This window comes from Pieris rapae, chromosome 2, assembly GCF_905147795.1.
Source record: "Pieris rapae chromosome 2, ilPieRapa1.1, whole genome shotgun sequence".
In the NCBI taxonomy this organism is placed as follows: Eukaryota; Metazoa; Arthropoda; class Insecta; order Lepidoptera; family Pieridae; genus Pieris; species Pieris rapae.
In genome coordinates this window covers 4340704-4354163 of record NC_059510.1, presented here as the reverse complement: position 1 = coordinate 4354163, position 13460 = coordinate 4340704, and the positions used below count along the sequence as shown (strand labels likewise).

General features: G+C 31.8%; 2 protein-coding genes across 2 annotated transcripts; one reads left to right on the top strand and one right to left on the bottom strand.

The window, feature by feature from the left end:
• Positions 1-12: 12 nt before the first annotated feature.
• On the bottom strand, positions 13-1821 carry LOC110996486 (putative odorant receptor 92a). The gene is made up of 5 exons (XM_022264163.2): positions 1052-1821; positions 833-932; positions 669-773; positions 144-299; positions 13-75 (listed from the first exon to the last, which is right to left on the bottom strand). The coding sequence occupies exons 1-5, from the start codon at positions 1819-1821 to the stop codon at positions 22-24; spliced, it is 1185 nt and encodes a 394-aa protein (XP_022119855.2). The 3' UTR covers positions 13-21.
• A 3924-nt stretch (positions 1822-5745) lies between these two features.
• On the top strand, positions 5746-7739 carry LOC110996519. Its single transcript, XM_022264241.2, has 5 exons — positions 5746-6524; positions 6594-6693; positions 6759-6863; positions 6962-7117; positions 7680-7739. The coding sequence occupies exons 1-5, from the start codon at positions 5746-5748 to the stop codon at positions 7731-7733; spliced, it is 1194 nt and encodes a 397-aa protein (XP_022119933.2). The 3' UTR covers positions 7734-7739.
• Positions 7740-13460: the final 5721 nt, after the last annotated feature.

The window sequence follows — 13460 nt, the reverse complement described above, 5'->3', positions numbered from 1 at the left end:
AATCGAGTCATAAAAATATCATTATCCCCATGCAGCGTTCATCAAATTGTAAATGGTATAAGAATGACGAGTCATCTGAAAATAAAGTTTCTTTCTAACAAAAATAGGTACTCAACTATTTACATGAAGGATCTTTCTCTTACCTTTGCAAATGTGTCAAGACAAATGGGGTAAAATATTGTACGGATAACGAGCGGCATTGTAGTCCTGGTCAACATGAATAATATCATTTTTCTGCTTTTTATGTTTGCATTATGCTCCCAGCCGCTGGAATATATTGCCTCCCGCATTTTTCCACTCTGTAACAAATAATTCATAACCATGATGTGCTTAGATTTAGGAGATCTCAGATTACGAGCATATGTCACGGTTGATTTTAATTTATCCCAAAGACGATACGAAAGCCTACAAACAACTAAGTACTAATAAAAAATAACAAACAAACGTATGAAACGTTGTGGTTCGAAACCAATGGATGTAGTTTAATATTTCTTAGTCATTGTTTATTTTTTATTACGAATTTATGTAAAATTAAACAATATTTTTCCTTTTTTTGATAAATTAATGTTAAGTTGAAATTTAAGAACAATGAATTTTTACGTAGTATCTATATTTCTTTGAATTTTCTTCACATGAATATTGTTACTGATAAAGTAAATACATCTCACCTTCTCCATGAGCATATCGCTGTAGTAGCACGGAATATAAAAATGTAGAATAGCCCCAACAAAGAAGAAAACGAACTCCAAATTGAATTCACGATTTTTCAGAGACTAAAAAATGGATTTGTTAGTATACATTTCTTTTAAAGAGAACCTTAAATCTTACTTACCTGAATGATTTGAAAAAAAGCAAATGGTATTAAAAAGGTTGTTGTTTTTAAGTTGTATTCATATTGTACGGTGAATATATTTTGAACGGTTTCCAAAAAACTGAAAAAAGGTCTATATTTAGCAATAAAAATAAATTACTTATTAATTAAAATGTGTCAAAAATCAGTTTTCAAAAAATATTTATCGTTCCGTCGTGTTGACTGAAATTATGTACATACCTATATATCGACTGCAGCTTTATATTTATGATTCTCAAATTGTCTTTTATATCCGCCTCATTTTGGGAGAACAACCGCGTAATTCGTTGGCTTAGCAGTTGCAGCTGGCCACACATGTGCAACATAAATATAGGAACAAGGGGATCAAATGCTACGTACATGGTCCCAGCGAAACAATCAAACGGAAAGATTAAAAGAAAAAGCAAAATGTAAATCTTTGGTTCATACTTATGAGCATTAATAACATCTGGGTAATGCATATCAAATATAGGGACTAGTTTAAATTCTTCCTTGTAAGTATAATATGCCATTAGAACTATAGCCTTAATAGGAAACATCATGCTAGCGCCCGCAGCAATAACTATCCAGATTTTGCAAATGTCCTTCCCCTTTTGAGCGTAGTCCAAAATGATAGTTTTATCGTTAATGTTAAATTGCTTCGCTTCCTCATAATCGTTCTGTACGATTTTAATTAAATTTACAAGAGATTCTCGGTGATGTGTTAGTATAAAAAACTTGATTATCACTGAAGTCGATACAATTACAATGATCCCGTTCTTGACCACTTCGCCATACTCTTCGTCCGGAAAGTCGTAAAAAATCATAGAGTAAAGAAGGAAAAACAAGGTAACAATGCTGACGAAATACGAAACAAAAACTTGGATTTTACACAATATACTACGTTTTCCATACGGCCAGGATCTATTGAATCTCATTGCCATTGTTGTGATTTTAAATTGTTTATAGAAAATTAAATTTAAGTCGCTCATTTTGACCGGAATGGCGATTATAAATCGTATGAAAGGCATTTTATATGGATCTTAATGCGCCTGAGAATTCATGAATGTCTTTGACATGACAATCAAAATATAACACTGTATTTTATCATAAGAATAGCTTATGATAAAATACAGTGTAATATTTTGATTTATGAATGTAAAGTGTTTTTCATAATTAAACTTACAATGAAATATTCATTCTTTACTCGAAGTTTGCAACTGGATAAGTATGTAATGATAAAGATATCAAATGGGGATTCTAATGTACTTTGATCACGTAGAAATATTAAATCTGAATATAGACTGAAATACAAGAATGTGTAACTGAAACTCTGAAATGCACTCATAACACAATTTTATGCAAACCTTTACATAAGAATACTATAATATATATATAAGAATAATGTTTTTTTTAAATATAAATTGTACGAACATTATGTAGAAAGCTTTAGTAACCGTAATACGTGGTTAGCGAACAATTCCATAAAGGGTACACATCAACACTGCTGGTTCTGACACCTGACATCTGACAGGTGTCAGCTACTCGGTAAGCGAAATTACAGCGTAATCGAATTTCTTCCACTCACCAATCAGCAATCAATTATCACTACATAATATAGCACTTTAGACCGTCGATTGATTGTTTATTACAGATGTTATATTTAAAATTAAATACACGTGCTCCTTTGCTTAAAACGGTACGTGCTTACAGCACATGAAAGTTCTGGGTTTGATACAAAAAAAATACGTGATATAGGTTAATCTACTTCGGCATTATTATAAAACATCTACCATACTTACCACGTTTGTAACGCTGTATTACGAGGTTACGTCTATGTAAAGCAATCGTGAACATCGTAAGACGCTTCTTTGCATTAAGGGGCCTTTTTCTCATTCTGATAAACTATCAAGATAAAAACTCACAAATCATATTAAAGCCGCCGAATTGGATTTCTAATCTTCAGATGCCTTACTACGTATCTTGCCGTGACTGAGTTTGAGGTGCAGTTTGGTGAGGTTTCAAAACATGATACAGCGGATGCTTATAAAAACTCAGCGAACTCTTAAATGTCTTATAAGATTCTCAATAAACTGTTTTAAATACTTACCATGTTACACGGAAAAATCGTTATTTAGTTATCACAACCTAGTGTGGAGACTAGCGATAGATATATGAATTTTGTTACAACCAATTTTAAATAAAGTTTTAATTATTATTATTTTATTATTACGAACTTTTATATTCAAAGATACAGAGGCACCAGAGACAAGTTATACAAGGAATTATTATTTTTTTGCCAACAACCTGTTTATAACGAATTTTGAACTGTCAAGAAAAAGTATAAATATCTTTAACGAAATCTTTATACAGATAAATAAATTTAAAAAATGTTATGAAATTAAGACTTATCCCTGTTTTATGCTGTATCAATAAGCAACTTCTGTAATTTGCCCAAAGTAAATTACAGTCAATTACGACCCTGAAAGAACGTAAGTCTTAAACGAGTAGCAGTATATTAATATTCAGAGTTTCATTCATTTTTATAAATGCATATAACTGTGTACATTGTTAAATGAATCTACTGGAGATTTACTAATTCCTCCTTAAAACTTAAGCTTGCGAATGCTGAATTACTTCTTCCTTTAATTTAAATCTCTGAAAAAATAATACTTTACAGCAAATTATATTTTTCACATAATATACCAGTCGCTTAGCATTATTTTAATTTCTGTACATGTTTTAAAACCAATCCCTAAACTTCTTTAAATAATTCAGCAACAAATCAGTATCTTTCTTTTCATATCCTTATTACTGTTAATCATCTCTATCGATTATAAATATTGGCGCAATGTAATCACTAGCATTGCCTTATAGCCTTGCTCCTACTGCATTGGGAAGCTGCTATAGTCCCCGCTGCTGCACCAATGAAATAACTATGAGGTTCGTTTTCTATATGCGTCCCGAAAACGTGCTAAGTGCTAACATGTCTCATATCCCAGCCTAAAAGCCTGGATATTAATTGTGTCATACACGACACGGCTAAAATTATGTTATGTGTGTTACTAAGGCAAGCTGCTAGAGAGGATCAATGGATTAAATTGCTTAGGGTAGAAATTAAATACTCCAATAATGACTTGATTCACTATAATTCACTTACTGACTTTACATAGACTGTATAACTTCAAAATTATACCAAGGAATTCCTTGGTCGGAAAAATCGAAAATCAAAAGGCCGACTCTAACTGTTGGCCTTAAGGGCCTTTATAGGTCAACTCGGGCTGTTTTGGAGAGCGCATCTCGGCCTCACATAATGTGTCACAACTTCTTTTATCCTTACTCCCTACTCCAACTTGACCACTTCGAGAGATGTTCGAGTCCATCCGTAACAATTCGAAAACAACCGAACGATTCAAAGGAGCACATATTGCACATACGCACTTGAAGCAAGATTCTTAAGAATATGTTTTAAAAAGATGTATAAATAAATATTAAAAGCTGCTCGTCATTATTGTTAAAGATTCAAGTTGGAATGGCTTGAAAACGTAAAATGTGTTCCTTATTACCTCTTTGTAACGAATTTTAGACCAACCTAACCTCAACATTTATTTGTTCCCTTGCGATTTGTTATATTTTGGTTGCAATGTCGTAATGCAATGTAAGGTAGAGGTGACTCGATTATAAAAAAATCGTGAGACTCTACTTAATATTCTAAGGCAAGGTTCAAGTGGAAAGGACTCGCAAATAATTAAGTTTTATTTAGTCCTTTTGAATTTACAAGTAGCTATTAAGAAAATTAAACGTTTCGTGCCGTTTAAGTCTACTTCAGGGTAATTTCACAAGCTTGCAACTTAATATATAATTTTTAGGGTTAAATATGAAAATTTCCTAAGCCGTAGGACATGCCGAGTGATAAAATTTCCAAAGATGTATACTCTAAGGAATGCGATTCCATTTTTTAAATAAAATCTAGTATGTGTTATTTCATACCCACGAATTTATGCATTAGGCATAACAGCATACTTTTGGTATGATTGGTAGATTTTTTTTTATTTTTATGTTACGAGTAGGAATAATTAAAAATAAAATTTAAACAAATTTAAAAAGTTTAGCCCCCATGGCAGTGTTCCTTTAACGCTGTCATTTCTACGCTGCTTATTCGGTGAGCGGGGGAAACACCAGCTCTGGGATCACTGGTATTTTCTACCAGGCGCCAACTTAAATATTTAATTAGCTTATTCTTCATTACTCAAGATGTTATATGGAACATGGTATAGTTAATGGTTGCAGCTCCTTACAAATGTTGTTTAAAAGAAAAACTTGGCGATTCAAAAGAGTGGCGGAGAGTTTATTGCCAGTTCTTCTCTTCCGTTCTACGCCCTTGATTTGAGAGACTGGCAGTACATGTAAAACTAGAAGCATTTATTATGTTACCTATATGAATAAATGATTTTTGATTTGATTTGATTTGCACTTGACACTTGCGTTCTACTCCAAAGGGAAGAAAATCGAAGTTGGAGGAAAGACTCTGATATTTGAGTAGTTTAATATTTTCCCCTGCTCTGCGGCCGTCCCAGCTTTTGTTTGTCCAAAGGAGGTGATACGGGGCTAACGTGTGTAATAATTATCATATAATTAATTTTATAGGATAAATAATATGTTTTTTATGTAACAAACGTTTAGGCGGCTCCCTGATGGTAAGATACCGCCCATGAAAACTCACATTGGCTCGCAAGTGCGTTGCGGACTTATAAGATTTGGTACGCTGATTTATATTTAATATATATGTACGAAACCATTGTAAACTAATTAGTATTTTTTATCATTAAAAAATAACTGATATATTTTCATAATTTGCAGAACACAATAGAACTATTTAAATATTTACGCGCAGAAAATTGTAATTTTACTTCAACATGAATACTCGTGAAGAGTTACGCTTCGAGAAAATATTTAAAACCATGCTAAAAGCACTGTGGTTAAACAAATCTCATCCGAATATACCACGAGACATGAAATGGTTTTTTCATTTTTTTATTACGTATGGAACATTCGCGCTTGGTATGAGTTTCGCTGCTTATAGTACATTTTTTCACGATATGAAGGATAGAAACATTAGTCAGGCCTGTTATCACGGAGTTTTAATTGTTATTTTTACTGTCGTCTCCTTATATCAATTTGTCATGGGGTGGCATCGATTTCGCTTTCAAGATTTAATAAGTCAAATTAAAGAAGACTACGATCAGGCCAAACAATGTGCTATTGAAGACTACAATGTAGTATTAGCTTATGCTAAAAGGGGTAAAATGATTCTGAACATTTGGATTGCTTTGCTGATCTTTTGTGTTACTATACATCAGTTAAGCGCGATTTTGCCAATGGTTCACATTGCAATAACGACGGGAAAGTTTCAATGTGTTCATCTGTATAATTTAACCTATCCTGGAGATTTGGAGCATTGGAAACATAAAACATCGGTGTGTTTAACACTGTTTTCACTATTTACTTATGTATATATATATGCAGTTATAATGTATATAGCTGTTGCGGCGTTCGGACCAATTTTAATGTTGCACGGATGTGGTCAACTCGAGCTAGTGAGACGAAGAATTGCGAATACATATTCTAAACGAAACAAGGGTTTTGAGGTGAAAAATCTCAAATTGGCTGCTAAACATCTCTTCGTGACATATAAGTAAAATATGTCTGACCTTATTTAAGATATATATATATCAACTTGTTATTAATTTATCATTTTTTTTAGTTTTTTGAAAAAAACAAATGAGAGCTTGCAAATGTTTCACGAAATCATTTTTAAGGCTGTGATCGTTATTTTGCCGTTTCTCTTTTATCAACTTAAGGAGGTGAGTCATATTATTTTTCATTATATACATAAAATTGGAGTAATATTGGTAATATTGGGTTTTAGGGTAATACAAATCGGGAAATGAACATTGAAATGATAGGATTCGTATTAGGAGCCGCATTATTATGCGGCCTTCCTTGTTACTTCGGCGATCTGCTTTTGGAAAAGGTAATTTTTTGTATTAAAAATATTCCCCATAGACATGAGGCAGTTAAAATAAAAAAGTAACTTTTCGAGAGTAGGTAAATAGCTTTATTTCATTTCAGACCAATGATATAAAAATGGCTCTATATTCATGTGGTTGGGAGCATCACATAGAGAAAGAACCACGAACATTAATCTTATTACTCATGATCCGCGTAAGCCGGCCAGTTGGCCTTAGCACTTTGTTTCTCGATATCTGCCTTGAACAATTGACTGACGTAGGTTTTAAATCAACACAATTTTTTTAAGTTCTTATTTTTTTTATAGAACAGGGGGCAAACGGGCAGGCGGCTCATCTGATGTTAAGCGATACTGCCGCCCATGGACACTCACAATGCCAGAGGGCTCGCGAATGTGTTGCCTTTTAAGAATTGGTACGCTCTTTTCTTGAAGGACCATAAAAAAGGAAGATCATATTTACATGCATTGCCAAATTAAGAGCAGTTAGTCTTTTCAGTTTGAAAAGGCTTCTTTGGTTAAATAAAACAATATATGTGGTGGGAACTACAGAGGAATTTAATAGAAGAAAGTTCTACATAAGAAAACTTAATTAGATCATTATGCACTGTTGCTGTAAAGATAATATCTTTAAGATATTCAATTAAGACTAACAGAGTTCACGAGATGTATTGTAAATTATGTGTTATGATAGGATTTAGCTTATTTTTTATGTTCTATGTGATTATTGTGAATTTGCTGTATTAGTAAAAAAATTAAATAATCGAAACTATAAATAGTAACATGACATAACTCGTATGAACTGTGATGGTTTTTTTTCAGATTATTCGACAAGCTTATGCTCTATTTAATCTTTTTATTGCTGTCTTGGACTAGACCCGTTTTGATAACATGCACTTAACAAATAACAAACATATATAAGGAGGTATATATATATTTGGGACAAAAACGTTACCAACATGTAATATTAAAAGTATTAGTATTTTGTAGGAAATCTGTTTTTATGAGAATTAACAAAATCATTTAATTATGTCCGGCATCGGATCATCAGGCAAAGATTTATTACATATATTGTAATTTTATTTGCTTTAAATTTTTTAATAATCATGAAATGTACTTGCATTGTTACCTTGCACTTACCATATTTATTTTGTATAAATATAAATCTACTAAGAATAATGACGATTATTACACATATCTATTTGTGTAAGACGTATAAATAAAGTAAGTATGTTTAACAAATTTTGATTTTTCATTGTTTGTTTAAAATAAGACGCCGCGCCCAGCACTTTGCAATCTTGTATAGCTGACTCACCGACATAACATTAGGCGTAAACGGCTTGACCTATTTGACTGGTTCGGTCTTATAATATATTACGTGAATATAGGGTTCATCAACTTCGTAAAACAGCCGCACTAATTTAGTTCACTATTGCAAAGACAGTGGACTACTAGACTATCACAGCTCAAGCATATATAACATTAATTCATTATAAATTGTGTGATTGTTTCGAACCAAGTTTGTAGGGAGATAGTTGTTAATCTTATCATAATATATTATAACTTCATTATATTTTTGTGACTTCTACTCATAAAACTGAATTCTATCACTTCTAATGTGCAAAGTATCATGCCATGACATTCCTTACCAATTGACCCAGACAGACAATCAGATGAGCTCAGTCTTTAAATTTTTTATAATTCTTCATTTTGTTTTTTTTTCTGCTTCGTAATTGGCTACTTATAAATTAATTGAGACTGTACTCGACTTTTTCTTTAGATTTAACTTAATTTGAGTATTTTCGTTAATCATCTATGCACTTCTTGTACTTTACCCTCTTTTTGTTATTTTTCTATATTCGGGTTACCTGGAAGAAACGGCTTGTTAATGATAAGGCTTCAAAGAATATGTTACATACATATAGGTACATAAGTATGTAACCTGCTTTTTTATATATATGTTTTTGTATAAGATAACGAAGTGTACATAGAAAAATAAATATAATAATCAGTAGTAGTGATCTAGTGAAAATGTACGTAAATATCAAGTGCTAAAGAGTGTCTGCAAAATAGAACACAAGAACAGAGTGTCTTCTTCCCTTTAATAGAGACTGTAAGTAGTGTTATTGGACACTTACTTATATAATAATCCTTTTTAGTAAATTAGGTTAGACTTAAATTACTTATTAGTCTTAAGTTAGACTAGATCGTAATGTTCCATGATGTCTTAGTGAAGACACATGTATATAGAAAAAATAATAATAATAATAATCAGTACAAAAAGCAAGGGACACGTGGGTCGCCTACCGTTAGATCACAAAAACAATTTTAGAAGCTGATATTGGAAATACAGGACTTATAGACGATAAATATTATAGATGTAAAAAATTGTAAGATTAATTTTATTTATAGCCATATATTAAACAGATTAAAAAGCCATTACTCCGACCGGGAGTTAATGTTTAATTAAAAGTCCAATCTGTTGTAATAATTAACATCTGATGCTCAACACTTATCGAAAGCAACTGGCAACTACCACAATTAAAACGACAATTGGGAGGCATATTTTTTTATGTATGTTTAATAATTATACGTTTTTAGCAAAAAACCTGGGGTGGGCGCATATTTTTCGGTTTGTTCGCTTTAGTGTAGTCTTTGGGACTTGGGTTTCAAGTACAATATAAATTTAAGATGGCGTTTGGTACCAGAGACTCCAAAGCTTGCGCTTTCCTTCCTCAAAGAATAAATATCGAAATACAGCAAGGAATTGCTGCCACAGAGACCAAACTTTTTAAATTTGTTTTAATTTTCTTCATTTTATTTTTTAATTATTTATATTATTACTAAGTTGGTTAAGAAAATTGTAAATACTATATACATATTCAGTGTATTTAAGTGAAATACACTGAAATGCATGCCATAGGTAAAAAAAATACGGCATTTGATAGAAATTATTCATCGATGACCTTAGGATAAGAACTAAGTTATTAATATTGTCATTTTGATTCTCTATATTCAATTAACTTATTTACTTATTACGATTCCTTCAACTCTCACAACACGTTTATATTCTTTAAATGGTGGTTACAGCTGTGCCTAACAATAAATATAAAGATTACCAGGCGCATGAATAACGCAGCAGCTAGTGTGGCGGACATACTTCAGTTTCAATTTTACTAAAATATATTAAATATACCAAATAAAAATTATAAATAAGTAGTAAGTACGTGGTAAGAAGTACCTTAGGTGTATACTCGACTATCATCTATTATGTACTTCTGTTCCATTGTATGAAAGAAAAGGTCGCATTCGCATACACCGACACGTAATTCAAGGATTCCTGAAAACACTCTGGACCGACGATGTCATTCTGCGAATGTTTACCCTGCAAACAAAGCGGTCAAGTTGTTACTGCTTTTAGACTAAGACAGAAAGAAAGTAAAGATATAAAAGAAGTAGATACTTGTAGCTTTACTTTCTTATCGTAAAATTGCTGCTAAACAATTTATAAAGAGAGAGAGAGTGTGTATTTATAATAAAATAATATTTTCCTTATAACACAGTCGCGAGCCCTCTGGCATCGAGAGTGTCAATGGGCGTGTGTGTCCATCACTTAACATCAGGTGAGCCTCCTGCCCGTTTGCCCCCTATTAAAAAATACTTCCTATAAAGCCGAACCAATAATTAGTAAGTAATAAATTATGTAGCGTCTACATATGGGAGTCCTATTTAAACCAGATCCTGCTTATTATATTAGACAATGCATTTTTTATCACACATCCTAAAAGATATAATTTAAAAACAAGTTTCCTCTAAAACACTTGCAGTGAATGGCATGGCATTTTAATTTGTAACAGTACGTAACAGGCAGTTGTATCCCGTAAACTACAATTTTGGGGTTTGATTGTCTTTGACTAAATTCCAACGTTGCCTATGCCCTTAGCCTTGATTTAGTAGCGCTTGATGGGCTTTTATCACGAACAGATATCTAAGGAATTCTTAATTCCTTAGTATGTAACTTAAGTAGTGATATTAACGTATTTGCTAAAATATAAATTAACGGGTAACATAAACAAAATTACAGTAAAGTCAGTGAGTGCCCTTTTTTGTACTTGGAATATTTTATTGTAATCATAATATAGCATCAAAAATAATATCAAAATATAACGAGTTCAAGTACACAAGAAGACTAATTAGAAATTTCAGTTGGCGCCTGGTAGATAGTACCTACCGGTGACTTCAGAGCACTACACTGCCATAGGGACCAAACTTTTTAATTTTTTTTTAATTTTATTTTTATTATTACTATGTTGGTAGTAATTGTAAGTAACGTATACTACTAAACAATATTAAGAAATGATCATGAAACAGATACAGAAGACAGCCCAAACCTAAAAGATTGTGTCACCACAATTTTTTTAATACTGTATATTTGATTGTTATGATTAAAAATAAAAAAATAGATTAATAAATCCCTAGAGTATTTAGTATCTCTATAACGATGAAGCATTCGATGGTTTCTAGGCCATGGTGTTATTACAATTTCATGTAACTATAATATATTTCTGCAACATAATATGAATCTGCTTTTACTATATCTGGCTGTTCCGCGCGTTAATTTCAGACTTGTGCACATTTGGGCATAACGCTTAAATATTTAGTTGCAGAGTTTAAAACTATGATTTCGCCGTTGAAATTAAATTATGTTATGTATTTAAGGGCCTGTTTCACAATGTCCGGATAAGTTCCAAATAAGCTATTTGTTACTTATTGGTATGATAAATAGTATTTTTGCGTTTCACGACTGTCAGATAGCGCTATACGTCATGAAATTCGAAGTATCTTATTTGGAACTTTTATCTTTCGAATAATTTATGTGTTGCATAGCTATTTGGCACTTTATCCATACATTGTGAAACAGGCCCTAAATGTAATTACTTGTGAAGAAATACGTATGAAGGATGGATGTTATCACTTAACATCAGGTGAGCCTCCTGCCCGTTTGCCTGTTCTATATAAAAAAAAAATTTTATGTTTTTAAAAGCAACGTTGAAAACGAATTCATTAATTCCGAAGCTGAAATTTGCAGTTTATTAACTTAATCCTTTTGAACACGCTTTAAAAAAAAATATTAAACATAATTTGATGAAAAGCAACTGGTGGCCTTATCGCTTTGGTGCGATTTCTTCCAGGCAACCACTGTGAGTAAAGGAAAAAAAAACATGGATAAAATTACATTAGGTAGGCAAGAAGTGCAAAAATACATATTACAAATACAATAAGAAGGAAAAAACATACTTAACAGAAACAAAAAAAAACTAAACTGATATAGTTTGTTATAACTTTATTAACCTTTATAGATAGACGAATGTCGTGTACTTCTTAGAAAGTTTCAAGTAAAACAATTCCGTAATTTAACAAAATATATTTTCCGTTTTTGCGATACATATTTATAATTAGTTTTCATTTCCTATTATAAGTAGGTAGCGTGATGCAAACGTGAAAGTATTTCTCGATAAATAGACTATTAAGATAGTCAGACATCATACATCACACTAATTTATAATACTAGCGTACATTAGCTACTAATAGCTAATTTACTGAATCGTCATCTATTATTACTCATGGTGTATTAAACAATGTTAGAAACGAAACGGTAATAATTATAACTCACATAGTATTTGCAATATTTAGAATACACGTTTTACTGCAAGTGATAAATGAAGTGGTACCAATTGGAGGGTTTAATGTTTCTTTGAAAGTTGGTGAACTAATTAAAAAGTTCAAGCTCTTGTTGCTGGCGCACAGCTTCAGCGCAAATTAGTTTCAGTTTTCATAATTGAAACATTTGCGTACTGTTTTTCTAAATATGTGTACATTACACACAGCTGTGAGAGGTTTTAATTAATTGCTGCGTATTCTTCGGTTTCTCCTTTGACTTTTGATGGGACATGTTAAGCTTTTTTGACAGTCCATAAAAAGATCTACAGCAATTCTTTAAACGAATATATATAATTTTAGTATTTATTATATTAGTCGTAAAAATAACTGGCATTTTATGGGTCCAAAACCAGCCATGGGTGTCGTCTACAATACGTGGATCTTCCCACCAATATGCGCAAAGCTTTTTTAGAATTCGTATTTATAATTCACCCTTTTTAAAAACTATTTCGTAACGATTCCGGTTGCTCAATAAATTTTTCAAATGTGTCTAAAGATTTATAAGCCATGTGACTTTTTGTATAAATGTTTAGAGACAAACTTATAATATTTAAAATGTTTTTGATTATTATAAGTTCAGGAATTAATAAACCATACCATTACAAATACTTTGGAACATTTAATTGTCAACCGTTTATTTTTTCAGTATTTGTTGACATTAAACAATACCTATCAAATTTTTCACTCTAGATATCGTGTTTCAGTGTAAATGTGTTTAGAATTGTTAAAAATATTCAGTTAGCATCTGTGACTCGGCATGTTGAATTTAAATTCTGGTTCACGGTATGCGCCACACTGTAAAAAATAAAAAAAATGTTTGATAAATGTACCTACATAAATTTCAAAACTTCAAGTGGAAATATATATATCTCCGGTATTTTA